The following is a 16,853-nucleotide window of genomic DNA, read 5'->3' on the forward strand; positions in this document are numbered from 1 at the left end:
GACTGATGTGAATGTACAATGTATATGTAAAGCACTGCGTAAATTGACGGCGCTATACAAGTACCTGAAATAAATAAATAAACTTGTCCAGTAGAAAATGCAGAGCTTGAAAGACCCTGTTGACAAGAAATTGGAACTATTATTAAAAGCTTCCTTTTCCTTGGCCTGTTCAGCTATTTAGCCAGCTGTTGCAGCAATTGGCATTTGCCAGTCCGTAAAGGATCAGGTCAAATGGCCTGATAGGCCTAACCAGGAGGATGATCTGCCTGAAAGTAAGACAGATATTCCTTGAGCGCCGTTTTTTGCTGATTATGTTTTAAAAGGATTTAATACAGCAGGTTTCTCGTCTGGCTCTTGTCTGTACATATGCGCATGAACATATGCGCAGACTTTTATGGCTTAAGAACTGGTCAGCCGAGCTTCCTTATAAAAGTTATTGGCTGGTTTCACATTTCATGGGGAACATTTATTCGGTGATCACTTGAACAAATATAGCCAAAGAATTTCCGGAGGGAAGAGTTCTCCACTTCCTGTGAAGGAAAGCACTAAAACATCCCTCGTTTAAAAACCCAGGAACTGCTTCCTCAAATGTCTCAACGTCAGAGCGGTTCCGGGCCAGGGGCAAGCCGCAAGGCCAGGGCCAGAAAAGGCCCTGGGTCCAAAATTCTTCTAAACCCAGCACCAAGCCCTCCTTTTGAGGGCACCCCCCCACGCCATCGGGTGGGGGGGGGGAGGCTGCTGCACTTTGGGAACATTTGGAAAACAACAATTCAGGACAAGTGGGTAACCTCAATTATATCTCACGGTTACAAGCTGGAGTTACGAGGGGTGCCCCCTCAGAGGATTACAAGATCCAGCGTTCCCTCGGATCCTCCAAAAAGAAACTTATTGCTTCAGGCACTACATCATCTAGTGCATCAAGGAGTGATTGTAGAGGTTCCGGTATCTGAAAGGGGCACAGGGTTTTACTCAAACCTATTTACGGTTCAGAACCTAAACGGGGACACAAGACCCATTTTGGACCCAAGATCCCTGAACAAGTATCTTTTGAAGAAGAAAGGTTTACCGGCGCTCAAATCTTGTGATGTCAGGAATGGAATTGTATAATGATGGTTCTTATAGAGCATTAATGTAAGAACAAAAAAAAAAAGGGGGGGGGGGGGGGCAGCCGTCCTCAGGGGGTGTCCATAGCCTCTGGGAGCATAGCACTGAAAAGGGAAGGGGGGTGTGGAGGCGCCAACTCTGCTGACACTGTTATATGGTGAAGGTGTAATACATACACTTACTGGTAAGTCAGTTCAGATGGGGTGGCGATGTCCATCAGGGGTTGTGTTGTCCTGGGATGTGCTGGTGTGCGGGCTTCAATGGTGGTCCTTCACCTCAGGGGATGTTGGTTCCTGGTTGAGAGAGGCTTGACAGCGGTGTCCAGTGTATGGAAGCTCCACGCTAACCACCCTGGAACCCGGAAGTGGAAGTGATGTCAGCGGTGCACAGGAAGTGTCCAGACACAGATAGGAGATAATACAGGCTACGCGCTCAGGGCTCACAGCTCCTTCTACTGGCCTCTTGATCCGCTGTCAAGCTTCTCTCAACAAGGAACCAACATCCCCTGAGGTGAAGGACTGCCAGTGAAGCCTGCACATCCCAGGACAACACAACCCCGATGGACATCGCCACCCCATCTGAACTGACTTACCAGTAAGTATCTTTTGATACAGTCCTTTCGGATGGAGTCTGTCCGCTCAGTAGTAACCTCACTCCAGGGGAGACTTTTTAGCCTCCATCGATATATAAAAGGACGCGTACCTACACATACCCATCTTTCAGCCTCAGAGGTTCCTGCGATGTGCAGTAGAAGAATGTAATTTTCAGTTTGTGGCTCTACCCTTCGTGCTTGCTGCAGCTCCCTGGGTGTTCACAAAGGTCCTAGCACCAGTACTGGGTCGCTTAAGGGCCCAAGGGATCCTGGTGCACGGGTATCTGGATGACCTCCTGCTCAGAGATCACTCAGTACAGGCTCTAGAACAGAGCATAATAACATATACAGTGAGGTATTTGAAAAGCTTAGGCTGGATCATAAATACCGAAAAGTCAGCCTTGAGACCAGCTCAAAGTCTAAGATATTTAGGTCTGATTCTAAACACGGTCCAAGCAAGAGTATGCTTGCCACCTGTAAGGATCTGTGCAGTGAAATATCAGGTGAGTCAGGAAAAGGGGAACCAGACAACCCTCCATTCGGCTCTGTATGAGCCTTCTAGGGAGGATGGTATCCTCCGAGGCAGTGCCCTATGCCCAGTTCCATTCCAGGCCTTTACAACAGGACATCTTGTTGGCTTGGAACAGAGGAAGAAAAGCCCTGGATTTTCCAATGTGCTTATCTCCTCGGGCATGCTTAGGCCTTAAGCTTCCTAATGACGCATGTATGCGAAACGCGTAGAGGCTTCTGGTTAAATCTCTGAGGTCACTTCCTGTCACTAACCCACATCAGATCGAGGCTTGGAACACACACCGATCCCGGGAAATGAAGCGGAACCCTGAAACAATCTGCTGGAAAGACTCAGTGTCAGTCTAAAGGCACTTTAATTGTGAGTGTACATTTCAGATATTCTGGATATTGTTTTATTGGTTAAAATTAATTTTATAAGTATGTTGCGCACTGACGGATGTTTAATTCTTATGAGATACCAAGACTGACATGGAGATATGAGGAGTATCTAGTGGCAACCTAGTTGGAGGAACGCCAGGAGAGTGGAGTGGTTTTCCCAATATAAACCAAAGGCAAAACTTTTTCTGGGTTCTGGTGAGTGCCCATTTCAGAAGGTGGTGGTGGCACATGAAGTGGTGAAAAGTTCTTTTTACAGAGTACGGATGTGAATTGGAGCACAATATGCACATTGAATTTATATGACGAACTGAAGCGTACTTTGGGGATTATTGTAAAATACCCATGTTCTGGGGTTGTGATATTTTGCCCATAATTTGCACTTTATGCCGACCTATTGACATATTGCACTTTATAGTTTTATTGTTAAGGTTTGTATACAAGGTATAGACTCTGTTTTAGTGGTTATATTGCACTAGCACTTTTTGGATCAGCGCAGTTACATTTTTAAATATATGCTTAAGCCTAAAGTGGTGGTTGCAGGATCAGAACCTGCGAAAGGATTTTCCCTTTCTCCGGGTACCTTGGAGAGTACTGACTACAGATGCCAGTCTCTCAGGCTGAGGAGCGCCCCTAGACAGGCTCACAGCTCAGGGGAAATGGTCAGGGACAGAGCAGACCCTGCCCATCAAGGTCCTAGAATTACGGGCAGTATGCCTGGCCCTACGGTCCTGGATGGTGGAGCTTCAGGACTGCCCCATCAGGGTTCAGTCCAACAATGCCACAGCAGTGGCCTATATAAACCACCAAGGTGGTACCAGGAGTCGTTTAGCTCTGAAGGAGGTGAACTACATACTAGCCTGGGCAGAGGGTTCATGTGCCAATTATATCGGCAGTCCATATCCCGGGAATAGAGAACTGGAAGGCAGATTATCTCAGCCGCCAGCAGATCTACCCGGGGGAAAGGTCCCTACACCCAGAGGTTTTCCAGGAAATTTGCCAATGTTGGGGATGGCCAGAGGTCGACCTACTGGCATCCAGGTTCAACAATAAGCTACAGCAGTTTGTGTCTCGAACAAGAGATCCTCTGGCAATTGGAGCAGATGCTCTGATAGTTCCATGGAGCCAGTACTCCCTGGTTTATTATGCTTTCCCTCCGATCCCTCTCCTTCCACATTTGTTGCACAGGATTCGAAGAGAGGGGATTCCAGTCATTCTGGTGGCACCAGCCTGGCCCAGAAGGCCCTGGTTCCCGGAGATAGTGAGACTGTCAATAGACGCTTCCATGTTGCCCCGATCTACTGTCTCAAGTTCCAATATTCCACCCCAATTTACAGTCTCTAAATTTGACGACATGGCTACTGAAGCCAGGGTGTTAAAGGACCGTGGCATCTTGGGACCAGTGGTGTCTACTCTAGTGAATGCTAGAAAAGCGGTCACTGGGAAGATCATAAAGTCTGGAAGACTTATATTGCTTGGTGTGAAGCCAGAAAATGGCATCCTCGGAAACGTGATTGGGAGAATTCTCTTTTCTACAGTCAGCTGTGGAAATCAAATTGGCTTTGAGTACAATCAGGTCAAGTTTTGGCCCCATCAGTATTCTTCCAAAAGTCTTTAGCCTCCCATTCACTGATCTGAACCTTTATGCAAGGGGCAACTCGCTTGCTTCCCCGCATTAGGTCACCTATGTGTCCTTGGGACCTGAACTTGGTGCTGTCTGTGTTACAGAAAGAACCATTTGAACCTATTAAGGAAATTCCATTAGACTTGCTGTCACGCAAGCTAGCCTTCCTGATGGCTATCACCTCGGCTAGAAGGGTGCCGGAGTTGGCGGCCCTTTCATGCAGGGAACCATACTTGATCCTTCACCACGACAGAGTCGTGTTACGACCTATTCCATCCTTTTTGGCAAAAGGTGGTGTCGGCCTTTCATTTAAATCAGGATATTTATTTTGCCTTATTTTTTCTCTCAGCCCCGTTTGGCGGAAGAGAGACGACTGCATTCTTTGGAGGTTGTCCGGACAGTCAAGGTTTATTTGTCTAGATCTGCGGAGATCCGAGGATCATACTCTTTTTATTGGTTTAGCAAAAGGACCCAAGAAGGGGCAGGCAGCTTCCATTGCCAATTGGGTCCATCAATTGGTCATTCAGGCCTACGGTCTGAAACAAAGCTCCTCCCTTTAGGGTGAGAGCTCATTCTACCAGGGGTGTAGGAACCCCCTGGGCTTTTCGCCATCAGGTATCTGTGGCTCACATTTGTAAGGCTGTGTACTGCAGGCTGCCGTACTAGTTCCGATGGCTATTGTTTGGCAGGGTGTCTCCCTCCCCTCAAGGCAATTGATCTGGGACGTCCCAGTAGGTAACATTAGCCTGTGTCCCATGATGTATGAAAAAGAAACAAAAATAGGATTTTCACATCATACTTACCTGTAAAATCCTTTCCTTTGAGTACATCATGGGACACAGAGATCCCTCCCCTCTTTGAGGATTCCGTGCTTGCTACAAAACCGAAGTGCTTCCTGTATGGGAGGGGATGTAGGGGATCACTTCCTGTCTGAAGACCTTTGGTCTACCAGTGTCCATTCACCTAATGATGAAATATAACCCAGCCGGTAATGAATATTAGCCAGACTCTGGGTCCCATGATGTACTCAAAGAAAAGGATTTTACAGGCAAGTATGACGTAAAAATCCTATTTTTCCATTATACCCAAGTTTTCTCAAATAATAAATTATTAGCTTAGCTGTGCAGTGGGTTTTCTAGCTTCAGAAAATATCGTGCTGCCAGAAGACAAGCTAGAAACTAGGAACAATCCAAGGCTGCAAGTAATAACAAATAGTTTCCTGATGTAGCATTCATACTGGTTCTTAAATTATCCAAAATTAATATATACATTAGAATATAGTTTTTTCATTTTGAATTGCAAACAATTCCCTTTGAAAAGAATTCATAGAAATTATTTTTGCATTTGTAACTAGAGTTGGCAAGACATTCTGAAATGCAAGGAATTAATCCTACCCCTTTTTTACTCTGGCGAAGTCAAATGCCATCTGTCTGTAGGAGAAGGCTTTTTCATTGAGATATCTACTGTAGCGCCTAATAAATGTTGACATGTCATAACCTGGAGGAAGAAACAAAAAGACTGATAATGTATTGAATTATTCACTACTCATTCTTTGTGGAATCTAAACAAAACACAAACTGTTGGACAAAATACTGATATGGACAGCAAAGCTCAACATTTCCAATATATTTTGATTATTTTTACGTTTTGTGTATCTTTGGAGATTTGTGTATCCAGCACTATAATGGAATGTGAATTGGCACAAGATATGCACACTTAAGGTGAGTTGCTCATCACACTGGCGCAATTTTTTATTTTTTTTTAACTTTCTAGAAAAAAAAAAAAAAAAAAAAAAAAAAAGACCACACCCCACACAAACAAACAAGGGCAGTTGCTGCAGCCCAGGGTGCAGTGATGTTTTATTTGTCTGAATGAATGTCAGGTAGGTAGGGGCTTCTGAAAGGCGTCACAAAATCCACTGTAGCTTAACGCCAGCCTGTCAGGATAGAATTATATGAGCTGCCATTGGTAAACTGAATTGCAATGCAAAATATGTCATGGCTTTGCTACTTTGATAATCAAGAAAGTACAATTTTAACTTCCAAAACCTGCCCTTACAGTTCCCCTTTTATATAAAACCATGTGCTTTTCTTGCAATATTAGACCCAGCTGCAGTCTCAAACTTTGTACTTTCTATAGTACATCTGCAAATTAGGATTAATGGCCATGATTTGCTTAGAATTGCCTAAAAATACTTTCAGTGACCATGCTATCTTCCCCCTCCATTGCTCTACAATGACAGACCCCTCATAAGTCCTTGAACAAACTTGTATTGCTGAGAAGAGAGAGCAAGTCAGACCAGGTGTGTTACTTACTGCTGATTACCGAGTTCACTGGGTCAAACTCTGGTGCCTACTGTACTGCATAGTTATATTTCGGACTGTTGGTCTTTCCATAATTGTAAATGTAACCACTTGCTTACTGGGCACATATACCCCCTTCCTGTCCAGGCCAATTTTTAGCTTTCAGCGCTGTCACACTTTGAACAATTGCGCGGTCATGCTACATTGTACCCAAATGAAATTTAACAAAAAAAAAAAAAATCACACAAATAGAGCTTTCTTTCGGTGGTATTTAATCACCACACTGGGTTTTTATTTTTGCTAAAACAAATGAAAAAAAAAAAAAAAAAAAAGTCAAAAAAATTTAAACAGTTTTCATAGTTTTTTATAAAATTTTGTAACGAGGTAATTTTTTCCCCTTCACTGATGTGCCCTGATGAGGCGGCGCCGATGGGCTTCACTGAGAGGGCACTGGTTAGCAGTACTGATGGGCACTGCACTTGTGTTTACTGAGTGGGACCAATGTCTGCCATACAGAAGCCAGCAATTGGCTTTTTTCTCCTCACACTACTAGTGTGAGGAAAAAAAAAAAAAAAAAAAGAAGGATTACCAGCTTCCGTTACATCATGTGATCAGCTGTCATTGGCTGATAGCTGATCACGTGGTAAAGGGCCGGGATTGGCCCTTTACTCCGATCAGCCGAGTCCCAAGGGGACGGGTGGGCAGCGCGAGCAAGGGAGGACATGGATGCCCTCTCAACAATCTAAGCCTGCGCTGCAGCAGTCTTTTGGCTATAGCATGGGCGGGAAGTGGTTAACCACTTCAGCCCCGGAAGATGTGGCTGCTCAATGACCAGGCCATTTTTTGCAATACGGCACTGCGTCACTTTAACTGGCAATTGTGCGGTCGTGCGACGCTGTACCCAAACAAAATTGATGTCCTTTTTTCCCCACAAAATAGAGCTTTTTTTTGGTGGTATTTGATTATCTCTGCTGTTTTTATTTTTTGTGCTAAACAAAAAAGCGACAATTTTGAAAAAAAAAACAAAAAAAAAAAACCAAAACAATCAATATTTTGTACTTTTTGCTATAATAAATATCCCCAATTTTTTTTTAAAAAGCTTTTTTTTTCCTCAGTTCAGGCCAATATTTATTCTTCTACATATTTTTGTTAGGGGGGGGGGGGGGGGGGAACCGCAATAAGCGTATATTGATTAATTTGCGCAAAGGTTATAGCGTCTACAAAATAGGGGATAGATTTATGGCATTTTTATTATTTTTATATTTTTTTACTAGTAATGGCGGCGATCTGCTATTTTTATCAGGGCTGCGAAATTATGCCGCACACATCGGACACTTTTGACAATTATACAGCAATCAGTGCTATAAAAATCCACTGATTACTGTATAAATGTCACTGGCAGGGAAGGGGGTAACACTATGGAGCGATCAGGGGGTTAACTGTGTTTCCTAGTGTGTTTTCACTGTGGGGAGGGGACTGACTATAGGAGATGACAGATCGTGTTCCTAGCTATTGGGAACTCACAATCTGCATCTGCTCTCCTCACAGAACAAGGATTTGTGTGTTTACACACACACACACACACACACACACACACCTGTTCTGCCTCTCGTGCCCGCGACCGCCGGTCACGAGCATCAGCACCCCCGCAGTGCAGCGGGCGCACGCAAGCTATCTCACTTAAAGGAGCCAATGTACAGCTACGATGGTTCGCGGGATCGTGCCGACCTGCCACTGTATAATGATGGCGTCTGGTCGGCAAGTGGTTAAAGTGATTTTTTTTTTTTAATTAAACCATTTACTACAAGAAAAAGGGGGAAAAAAAACACCCCCCCCTTTCCTTTACCTGTTCCCCCCCACCTAACACTTACACAACTCCTCTCATGATCCAGTGCTGTCCCTGTCTACACTGCTGCTCTGCCTTTATGGTCCCCCACTCTCTCTGCTCACAGGACATACTAAGAGCAGCGGGAACCATAGGTTCCTGCTGCTGTCAATCAAATCCTGTGAGGAAGGAGCAGGGTTCATGGCCAAGCCACGCTGTGTGAGTGTCTATGGACTAAAATTTGGATATACATACACCTTAAAGTGTATACATAGGAACTTCAAAGATTTATTTCTTGTTCTGGTGACAACTCAAGCTTTGGATTTGACATCACCTTTTGTTTTGGTGACAGCAGCTATCAGGACAAATTGAAAGGGTGAATATCCAAGGAGGACAAATAAACAAAATCTTACAGTGGCACTGCCCCTCACACTACAAGGGTTAAATGCTAGTTTAGTCTAGGGGTGCAGGATAAGTTGTGTTACCTTACCAGTCCATAAACAAGTGAACTGAAAAAAAAAAAAAAAAAAAAAAAAAAAAACCTAACTTGATTCCCCTATCCACACTAGGAATGAGGATTGAGGAATTTTCCCCACTGAGCCTTTGTATTCTGACATTTGGGAGACTTCCCTGCCTTTAGGGTGGTTGTAAAGACGTTTGCCTGTACAACTAAAGAGCCCACACATGAATCGAAAGGCTAAATTTTGATTTACTGTTTATTTGCTCTGCTTTAACCTATACCTCAGTCCAACAGGCTCCAGCACCATTCTGCCTAAAGCTTACAGTAAATTGATATTAAAGGCTTTTTTTTTTGTCACACTCACTTGTCCTCTTCTCGGGTCCCTCGCCAGCACTTCTGGCCCGTACCTCCCGCCGAGTGCCCCCAGAGCAAGTAGGTTGCAATGGGGGCACCCAAGCAGGCTCATTCTCGAGTCGCAGCTCTGTGTTCATTAACCACAGAGCCATGGCTTGGCCATGCCCCCTCTCGCCTCATTGACTAACTGGCTGCTATTGACAGTAGTGGAGCCTTTAGAACCACTTTAACTGCATTAACTCTGCATTGTGTGTCAAGGAGGCTAGCATGAGACCATGACAGAAAGCTTTAGAATAGGGCAGCTCTGCACTGGTCACATGGATGGTGGGAAGTCTGCAGGAGTCAAGAATAAGGCAAGTATTACACCTTATATCTGCACCCCCAGTTTAAATGAATATTTAAACCCTTGCAGTGTTGGGGTGGGGGGAAATCACTGCAGGAGTAGACTGTGTCTAATTCCTGGCATTTGGCTTTAACCAAAATGGTTTAAACATCAATAAAATATCTGCTCTAGTTAATGGTGTAGGTCAAAAAAAAGTTGCTAATAATTTCTCACGAGATGCTCTTGCAAACATATACATGAGAATCCAAATGAACCTTCAAATCAGCTAGACATTCCAGGTGCATCTTTATGTCATAGAGGTAAACTAGCATAGATTTGGAAAACCATATTTTACACGTGTAGCACTCACTCTCACAGGAGCCAGCAGTTTAATGTTCCTAGGGTATTTTCCCGTAGTTGTACCCGCAGCCAGATACAGTCACAGTAATTCCTTTTGCTTAATGAATAGTCTAGGACAAAAGTCAATCACAAGGCCCTCGGGAAAAATCCAGCTCGCCAGGCCATTTCACATGGCCCTCATATTTCTCTCATGCAGCTGCGACACCCCCCTCATCTCTACCCTACCTTGTCTCAGCAGTCAGCAGGTGGACAGAACTCCCCTCCGCCAGATCCTGCACTTCTGCATGCAGACGCAGAGAAGCTCATCTCTCTCCTTTCCCCCCGTTTCAGCAGTCGGCAGCAGGGAGGACGATAGAACTTCTCCTCAGTGCCAAAACTGGGGGGGGGGGGGGGGGGGACACACGCCCTGGGTGACGAATCTAAGGGGGTGATGCCAGGGGTTCCGTCAACCCCCCACTGGGAAGCACTGCTCTAAGGGTGTGACTGCCAACTGATCAAGGTGTAATGGACAGGCAGCGCCCTCTGCATAGTTTTCCAAATACCAGAGAACCAAATAGGTGGGAGACTGCAAAGGTGCACTAGTGCTGAATCACTCTGCTCTTCCCGCCACCACTATAGAAAGGCATTCCAGAGTGACTGCTCAGCATGGGAGAGACTTCGTGGAACTGGGAGGCATTTATTAGGACCAGGAGAGGGTGTTTGTGTGCAGAAGGCCCTGGACTAGGAAATTGGGGTTGTTATGTAATACTGGGGGGCCGGGGGGGTGCAGAGAAGGCCCTGGACTGGGGGGTGCAGACAAGACCCCAGACTTTGGTGGGGTGCGGAGGAGGCCTTGGGCTTGGGGGGGTCCAGAGGAGGCCCTGAGCTGAGGTGCAGAGGAGGCTCTGGACTGGGGGGGTGCAGTGATGGCCTTGGGCTGATGAGGGTGTGGAGGAGACACTGGACTGGGGGGATGCAGAGGAGGCCCTGGACTGGGGAGGTGCAGAGGAGGCGCTGGAGTGGGGGGAGGGGGGGGTGCTGAGGAGGCGCTGGACTAGAAAAAAGGATTGGTGTTTCAAAGACCCTTGATTAGGGGAGGAGGCCCTGGACTACGATGGGAGTACACAGGAGGCCCTGGACTGGAAGGTGCAGAGGAGGCCCTGGACTAGCAGGGGAGTGCAGAAGAGGCTATGAACTAGGGGATGCAGAGGAGGGGAGTACGCAGGAGGCCCTGGACTAGGTGACGAGTACACCGGAGGCCCGAGACTAGGGGTGTAGAGGAGGCCCTGGACTTGAAAAGTGGTGTTGGTGTGGCAAAGGACCCGGATTCGGAGGGCAGGGTGCATAGGAGGCTCTGAACTTGGGGGGGGGGGGGGGCTGTAGGAGGCCTTGGACTAGGAGGGGAGTGCCGAGGGAGCCTTAGACTGAGGGGCCCTTGACTAGGAAATGGTGGTTGGTGTGGCAAAATCCCCTGGATACAGGGTTCACAACATAAATAAGGACATTTATCAATTGTTGCAAGTAATGTCAAACGGGAGCAGAGACACAGGTCGTATGATAGATTTATTAATTGTTTGGCTGTACTTCTCCTGTTGATCACAGCAGTGCAGATTGTTTTGCACTCCTGTGACCCATTTTCAGCTGACAGCGGGCTGTCGGCTGATGTCACAGAGCCGGTTCAGGCATGTGAGCAATTCCCGCTCATATGGCTGCGATCTTTCCCCAGCCTGGACCAGCTCTGTGAAGTCAGCCGAAGGCCCGCTGAGCTAGCCGCTCCCATCCCCTCCACAGCCCAGTGTTTCAGTGAGCGTGGGGGTGGGGTAGAGCAGAGAGCCAGAGACTGACAGCCACCAGCTTTTGGAGCCGGCAGGGGGACAGATGCAGCATCCACCTACGCAAGTATGATTAAAACAAAAAAAATTCACATACCCAACATCTCTTCTTTCCTGTTATCACACATGACAATTAGGCCTTATTCACATGGAGCATATGCGTCCATGCCCAGTGTGCTGGCCGTGTACTGCGTGGGGAAAATTGGTGTTCTGTGCATCCCTGTGCAGGCAGTCCAGTCAAAGTCAATTGGGACGCAGCAGCTGCATTGACATAGTCGAATGTCAAAATTTGACACGCAGACAGGGAGGGATGCATGTATCTGAACGCACAGTGTCTGCATTCGGATCTGTGCACCCACTTCTATAGGTGAAGCTTTCTGGCGGATGCAGATGCAACAAAAAGTGGCTCAGCATACAGGACCTATCTCAGCGCCTGAATGAGCCCTTAGGGGAATTTATCAAAACTACGGCAGACAGTATCTGGAGCAGCTGTGCATAGTAACCAATCAGCTCATAGCTTTCATTTTCAAAGCTGGACAAGCTGAAGATAGAAACTGATGCCATGCACAGCCGTTCCAGATTCTGACTGCACCAGTTTTGATAAATTCCCCTCACTGTGTTTTACATTTTACGCCTGACTACTGCTTTCTAAGTACAGCACATTCTTTGTTAAAGTGGTTGAAAAGGCACAAGGTTTTTTTACCATCATGCATTCTATGCATGCGGGTAAAAAACCTGTGTTCAACAGTCCCCCCCCCCCAGCCCCACCTAATACTTACCTGATCCCCCTCCCGATCCAGCGATGTTCACGAGAGCCTTGGCTCTCCGAAGACTCACACTCCTGATTGGATTTTGGTAGCAGCGGGAGCCATTTGCTCCCACTGCTGTCAATAACAGCCAGTAAGCCAATTAGGAGATGGAGTGGGCGGGGATGTGCCTGCTTAGATTCCCCCATAGCAAGCTGCTTGTGACAGGGGCACCCAGAAGGAGGGAGGGGCCAGGAGCGCCAGCGAGGGACCTGAGAAGAGGATCAGGGCTGCCCTGTGCAAAACCATTACACAGAGCAGGTAAGTATAACACGTTTGTTATTAAAAAACACAACAAAAAACAAGACTTTATTATTACTTTAAGGTTAGCTTTGTGTAGTAAAGGATATGCAATAGAACATTTTTATTTAATTAAAATGAATGTACTGAGGTTTGTACTGTGTTACATACTCGCTTGTGGCACAGCCATTAAAGCATATGGCCATTTAAGCCACTCCCACTGTAGATGCAATCTGACCACACCCACAGTTTTGGTGTGGCGCTGCAATATTGCTACATACCATTTTTCTTGGGGGGTGCAAAAAAAAAAAAAAAAAAAAGACCAGCTACTGTTGCCAGATGTGCTAGCTATGCCACTGCTCCTCTTACAGAACCTGCACTTTTCTGTGAAGCCACAGCACGCCCTTGTCTCTGCCTCCCCTGCTCTCAGTATTCAGCAGACTGCAGCCCTTCTCTGGTCCTCCTCCAGACCCTGCAATTTCTACCTCCCAGTGTCTCCTTGACAGCAGCACAAGGTAAGGGGGTTGCACACTGCTTGCATCATCCACTAAAGAATATTTGAAACTGATCAGACATAACACCATGGTAGATGCAGTCAGCCCTTTGAGGCCCACTGATGTGGCCCGCAATGAAATGGAGTTTGACACCCCTGGCCTAGGGGTATGGCTTTTCTAAAACTTTATTGCAGAACTTGAATAGGAGTAGGGCAACAGATACTTCAGAAACTCTAGTAGCAACTTGAGTACATTAATCTTTTTCCTATTAATGTGAGCAGAGTCCTTGCACAAGAAGTTAGTTGACTGAGCTACACCAGGCACAATGTCCCGTTTTTGAGCAACACTGACTATCGCTACGAGGGACAGCAGCAAAACAGTCTGCGGAATCTCTCTCTCTAGTCTGTACTAATGTCTTTGGATAGTTGAATGCCTCCTTCCAATATCTTCCAGAAACATTTTCCAGTAATACCAGGCCAGGTCCCCAGACAAAAATCCCCCCCCCAGGATTGGCCAAGGCTGCACACATTCAACTGCTGATTTTACTCTCCCAGACCACTATCTTTTAGAGCCTTTCCAGACAGACAGAAGCAGTCAATGCAGCCAGTGAAACACAGAACAGACTAATAGAATCACATGCAGCTCAACTGATTACATTGAGCCAGTAATTCAATTTACCTAACCTAGCATCCATCTAGGAGGGGGCTACAACCGCATTTACCATCTTACAATAAAACAGTTTTAGCATCAAAACATTAACTTCATTTAAATAATATTGCATTAGTATTGTCCACAATACGCACCTCATAGAAACTGTAATGCCCTGTACACACGATAGGATTTTCCGATGGAAAATGTGTGATAGGACCTTGTTGTCGGAAATTCCGACCGTGTGTAGACTCCATCACACATTTTCCATAGGAATTTCCGACACACAATGTTTGAGAGCTTGCTATAAAATTTTCCGACAACAAAATCCGATTGGTTAAATTCCGATTGTGTGTACACAAATACGACAAAGTGCCACGCATGCTCAGAATAAATTAAGAGACGAAAGCTATTGGCTACTGCCCCGTTTATAGTCCCGACGTACGTGTATTACGCCACCGCGTTTAGAACGATCAGATTTTCCGACAACTTTGTGTGACCGTGTGTATGCAAGACAAGTTTGAGCCAACATCCGTCGGAAAAAAATCCATGGATTTTGTTGTCGGAATGTCCGACCGTGTGTACAGGGCAAACGTGCCACTCTGAAGCTGTCATTTTTAGGAGCATAATGTCCTATGCTACTTTGCTAATTTTTGCGGTTGACTTCATTAAAATACCTCAGATAACACAATACCAGGTTAGACACGTTAAATTAATAAAACAATTCACCCAGTGTTGCATTTTTTTTAACGCAAGTTTTGTAAACTTTAGAGAATTACCTCCATTTAAAAAGTACAAAAAACAGATAAAATAACATTCATCATATGTTAACTGTAAAATAAGCCTGTATAAACTTTTTTACTTATATACCAATTTTGGCCTTCCACCTATATGTGACTTTAATGGTGAGCTGCTAAAAAACGGTAATAGAAGAGAATCCCTGAATGAAATGTTATCTATGAGCCTGCCAGAGGGGTCAAGGCTAAAAACATCCTTTGTAGATGTAGAGATAAAATACCATCCAGAAAGGTTACTCTTTATCCGCAAGCTGAAAATAACCGCCGAAATATCATATTTCTGAGAAGTATAACATTGTCCACCCAGATTCTTTTTTCCCTAGGAAAAGCCTGCTGTGTAGAATTTCATAACAGGTTACAAAGTAAAATAGTTATATTTCCTGCATGGGTGAACACAATAATAAACCAAACTATTAACATGCTTAAGACCGGAATAAAGAGCACACATTCTTACCGTGTGATCCACTTTTGTCCAAAAAGTTGCTTAGGTTAAATAGGGTGTTCCGAGATGCCAGATACTGGATGAATCGCTAAGATACAAAAACAGAACACTTCATCTTAAGTGTACCCAGCATTAAGGACACAAATAAAAAGCTATAATACATGTAGATATTCCTAGTGTATGCTATATGTTGAACATAGAAGTAAAAGTACATTCAAAACATATTTACTAAATTTGCTAACACCCAAAATGTTTGACGTGCTCTATACAATAAAGAGACTTAACACGGAAAAGGCAACAAACAGTACCCATATAAAAAGCACGACTCTCCAAGAATTATTGCTTTCATAGAGAAGGTTTGTATGGCCATTCTTGGTATTTGGACAGTTTGCAATTCTCATACAAATGATACACTGTCAATTTAACTTTTTTGATAGCTTGGGTAATTGGAGAAGAGCGCCCAGGGTCCAAAAAAGTCTCACTTGATGAGTTTTAAAGTAGTTTTAGATAAAAGTAAAGTTTTTCGTCTTATAAGATTCAATGTGAATAGGTTTTCATTTTATATACCATTTCCAATAGGATTTTGGAGGCCAAATAAGGATTCCATTTTATATTGAAACTATATTTAAACACAGATCCTTGCTTTGCACTTTGTACAAATTCTATGGACTGGATATGGTTTTTACCATGTTCCTTTTTCTGTATATATTAGCCCTAAAGAATGGGGAAGCAATGCCCCCAAAACGCATTGGCGTTACTGATTTACTTTTATCTAAAATAAAACTATAACATTCATCAAGTAAGACTTTTTTTGGACACTGGGCGTTCCTCTCCAATCACCCAAGTGTTCAACGCGGTAATGCCTTCATTGTCGTTACCGGAAAGGTATCAGCCCTAGACCCCAAATGGAGTCCATCAGCTACCACCTATCATTGGGAGCAATTGGAAGCAATTCCCTCTATACCCTGCACACAGTAACTTGCCATTAGCCAGCCGCGAGCAGCACCAGTCAAGTGCTGTCGTCCGCTCAAACTTTAATAGGGCTCTTTTGGGTCTCCAGCTTCTGCTAGAAAGCATATGCCTTATGGTTGCTCAGAGTGTGAATTAAAAAATAATAAAATTATAAAAAAATGCCTTGGTAGACATTTAGACTACCGACTCGGAAGAAAATGGACTTTACAGGTACTAGTGTATTTACATTACAATCACTTAAAAACCCCTTGACTACACAGAGATCTTCATTAACCTAATTATACGAATGGCTGTATCAGTAATTATTTGTGGTCATCGTAAATAGGATGTATTGTAATTGATTTAGAACACTACCCTTTAGGAGTATATTTTTGTTGATCAGTGTTAAAATAAATTAAATACATTCAATGTTCTATGCCTGCATTTAACAAGCATCTTTTCATAGTCAAAGCTGTCACCCAAGAAACTTACCTCGTTTCCATGGACCATTAAATGATGAGTTGTGATTAAGGCTTTAAACACAACTACCCAGCTGCTATTTGTTGCTCGTTCAAACAACGTGTCTGCCATCTGAGGAATATTCACATTTGTCTCATTAGTAGCTTGTATCAAATCTGGAAAAAAAAAAAAAGATAGATTGCAGTGGAGTTGAACAAATGAGAACATTTCATAGGAACAGCATATAAAAACGTAATGGTAAAAATTCCACCATCAATCCAGTAAAAATTGTTTAAGGATTTCACATTGGTTACAATTATTAATCTTCAAGAGGCATTGCATACCTCTTGGTGCC

The 16,853-nt window shown here is 44.5% G+C and overlaps 1 protein-coding gene across 1 annotated transcript in view; it reads right to left on the reverse strand.

Annotated features, from left to right (window-relative positions):
* Window positions 1–16,853, reverse strand: part of SNAP91 (synaptosome associated protein 91) — a 191,706-nt gene that overhangs the window by 101,620 nt on the left and 73,233 nt on the right. The window contains exons 2-4 of the mRNA XM_073626882.1: window positions 16,532–16,674; window positions 15,101–15,176; window positions 5,621–5,723 (exon numbers count right to left, since the gene is read on the reverse strand). Of these exons, the coding sequence (XP_073482983.1) occupies window positions 5,621–5,723; window positions 15,101–15,176; window positions 16,532–16,674 (322 nt within the window). The remainder of the gene's footprint in view (window positions 1–5,620; window positions 5,724–15,100; window positions 15,177–16,531; window positions 16,675–16,853) is intronic.

The sequence above is a fragment of the Aquarana catesbeiana genome, linkage group LG04, assembly GCF_042186555.1.
Source record: "Aquarana catesbeiana isolate 2022-GZ linkage group LG04, ASM4218655v1, whole genome shotgun sequence".
Lineage (NCBI taxonomy): Eukaryota > Metazoa > Chordata > Amphibia > Anura > Ranidae > Aquarana > Aquarana catesbeiana.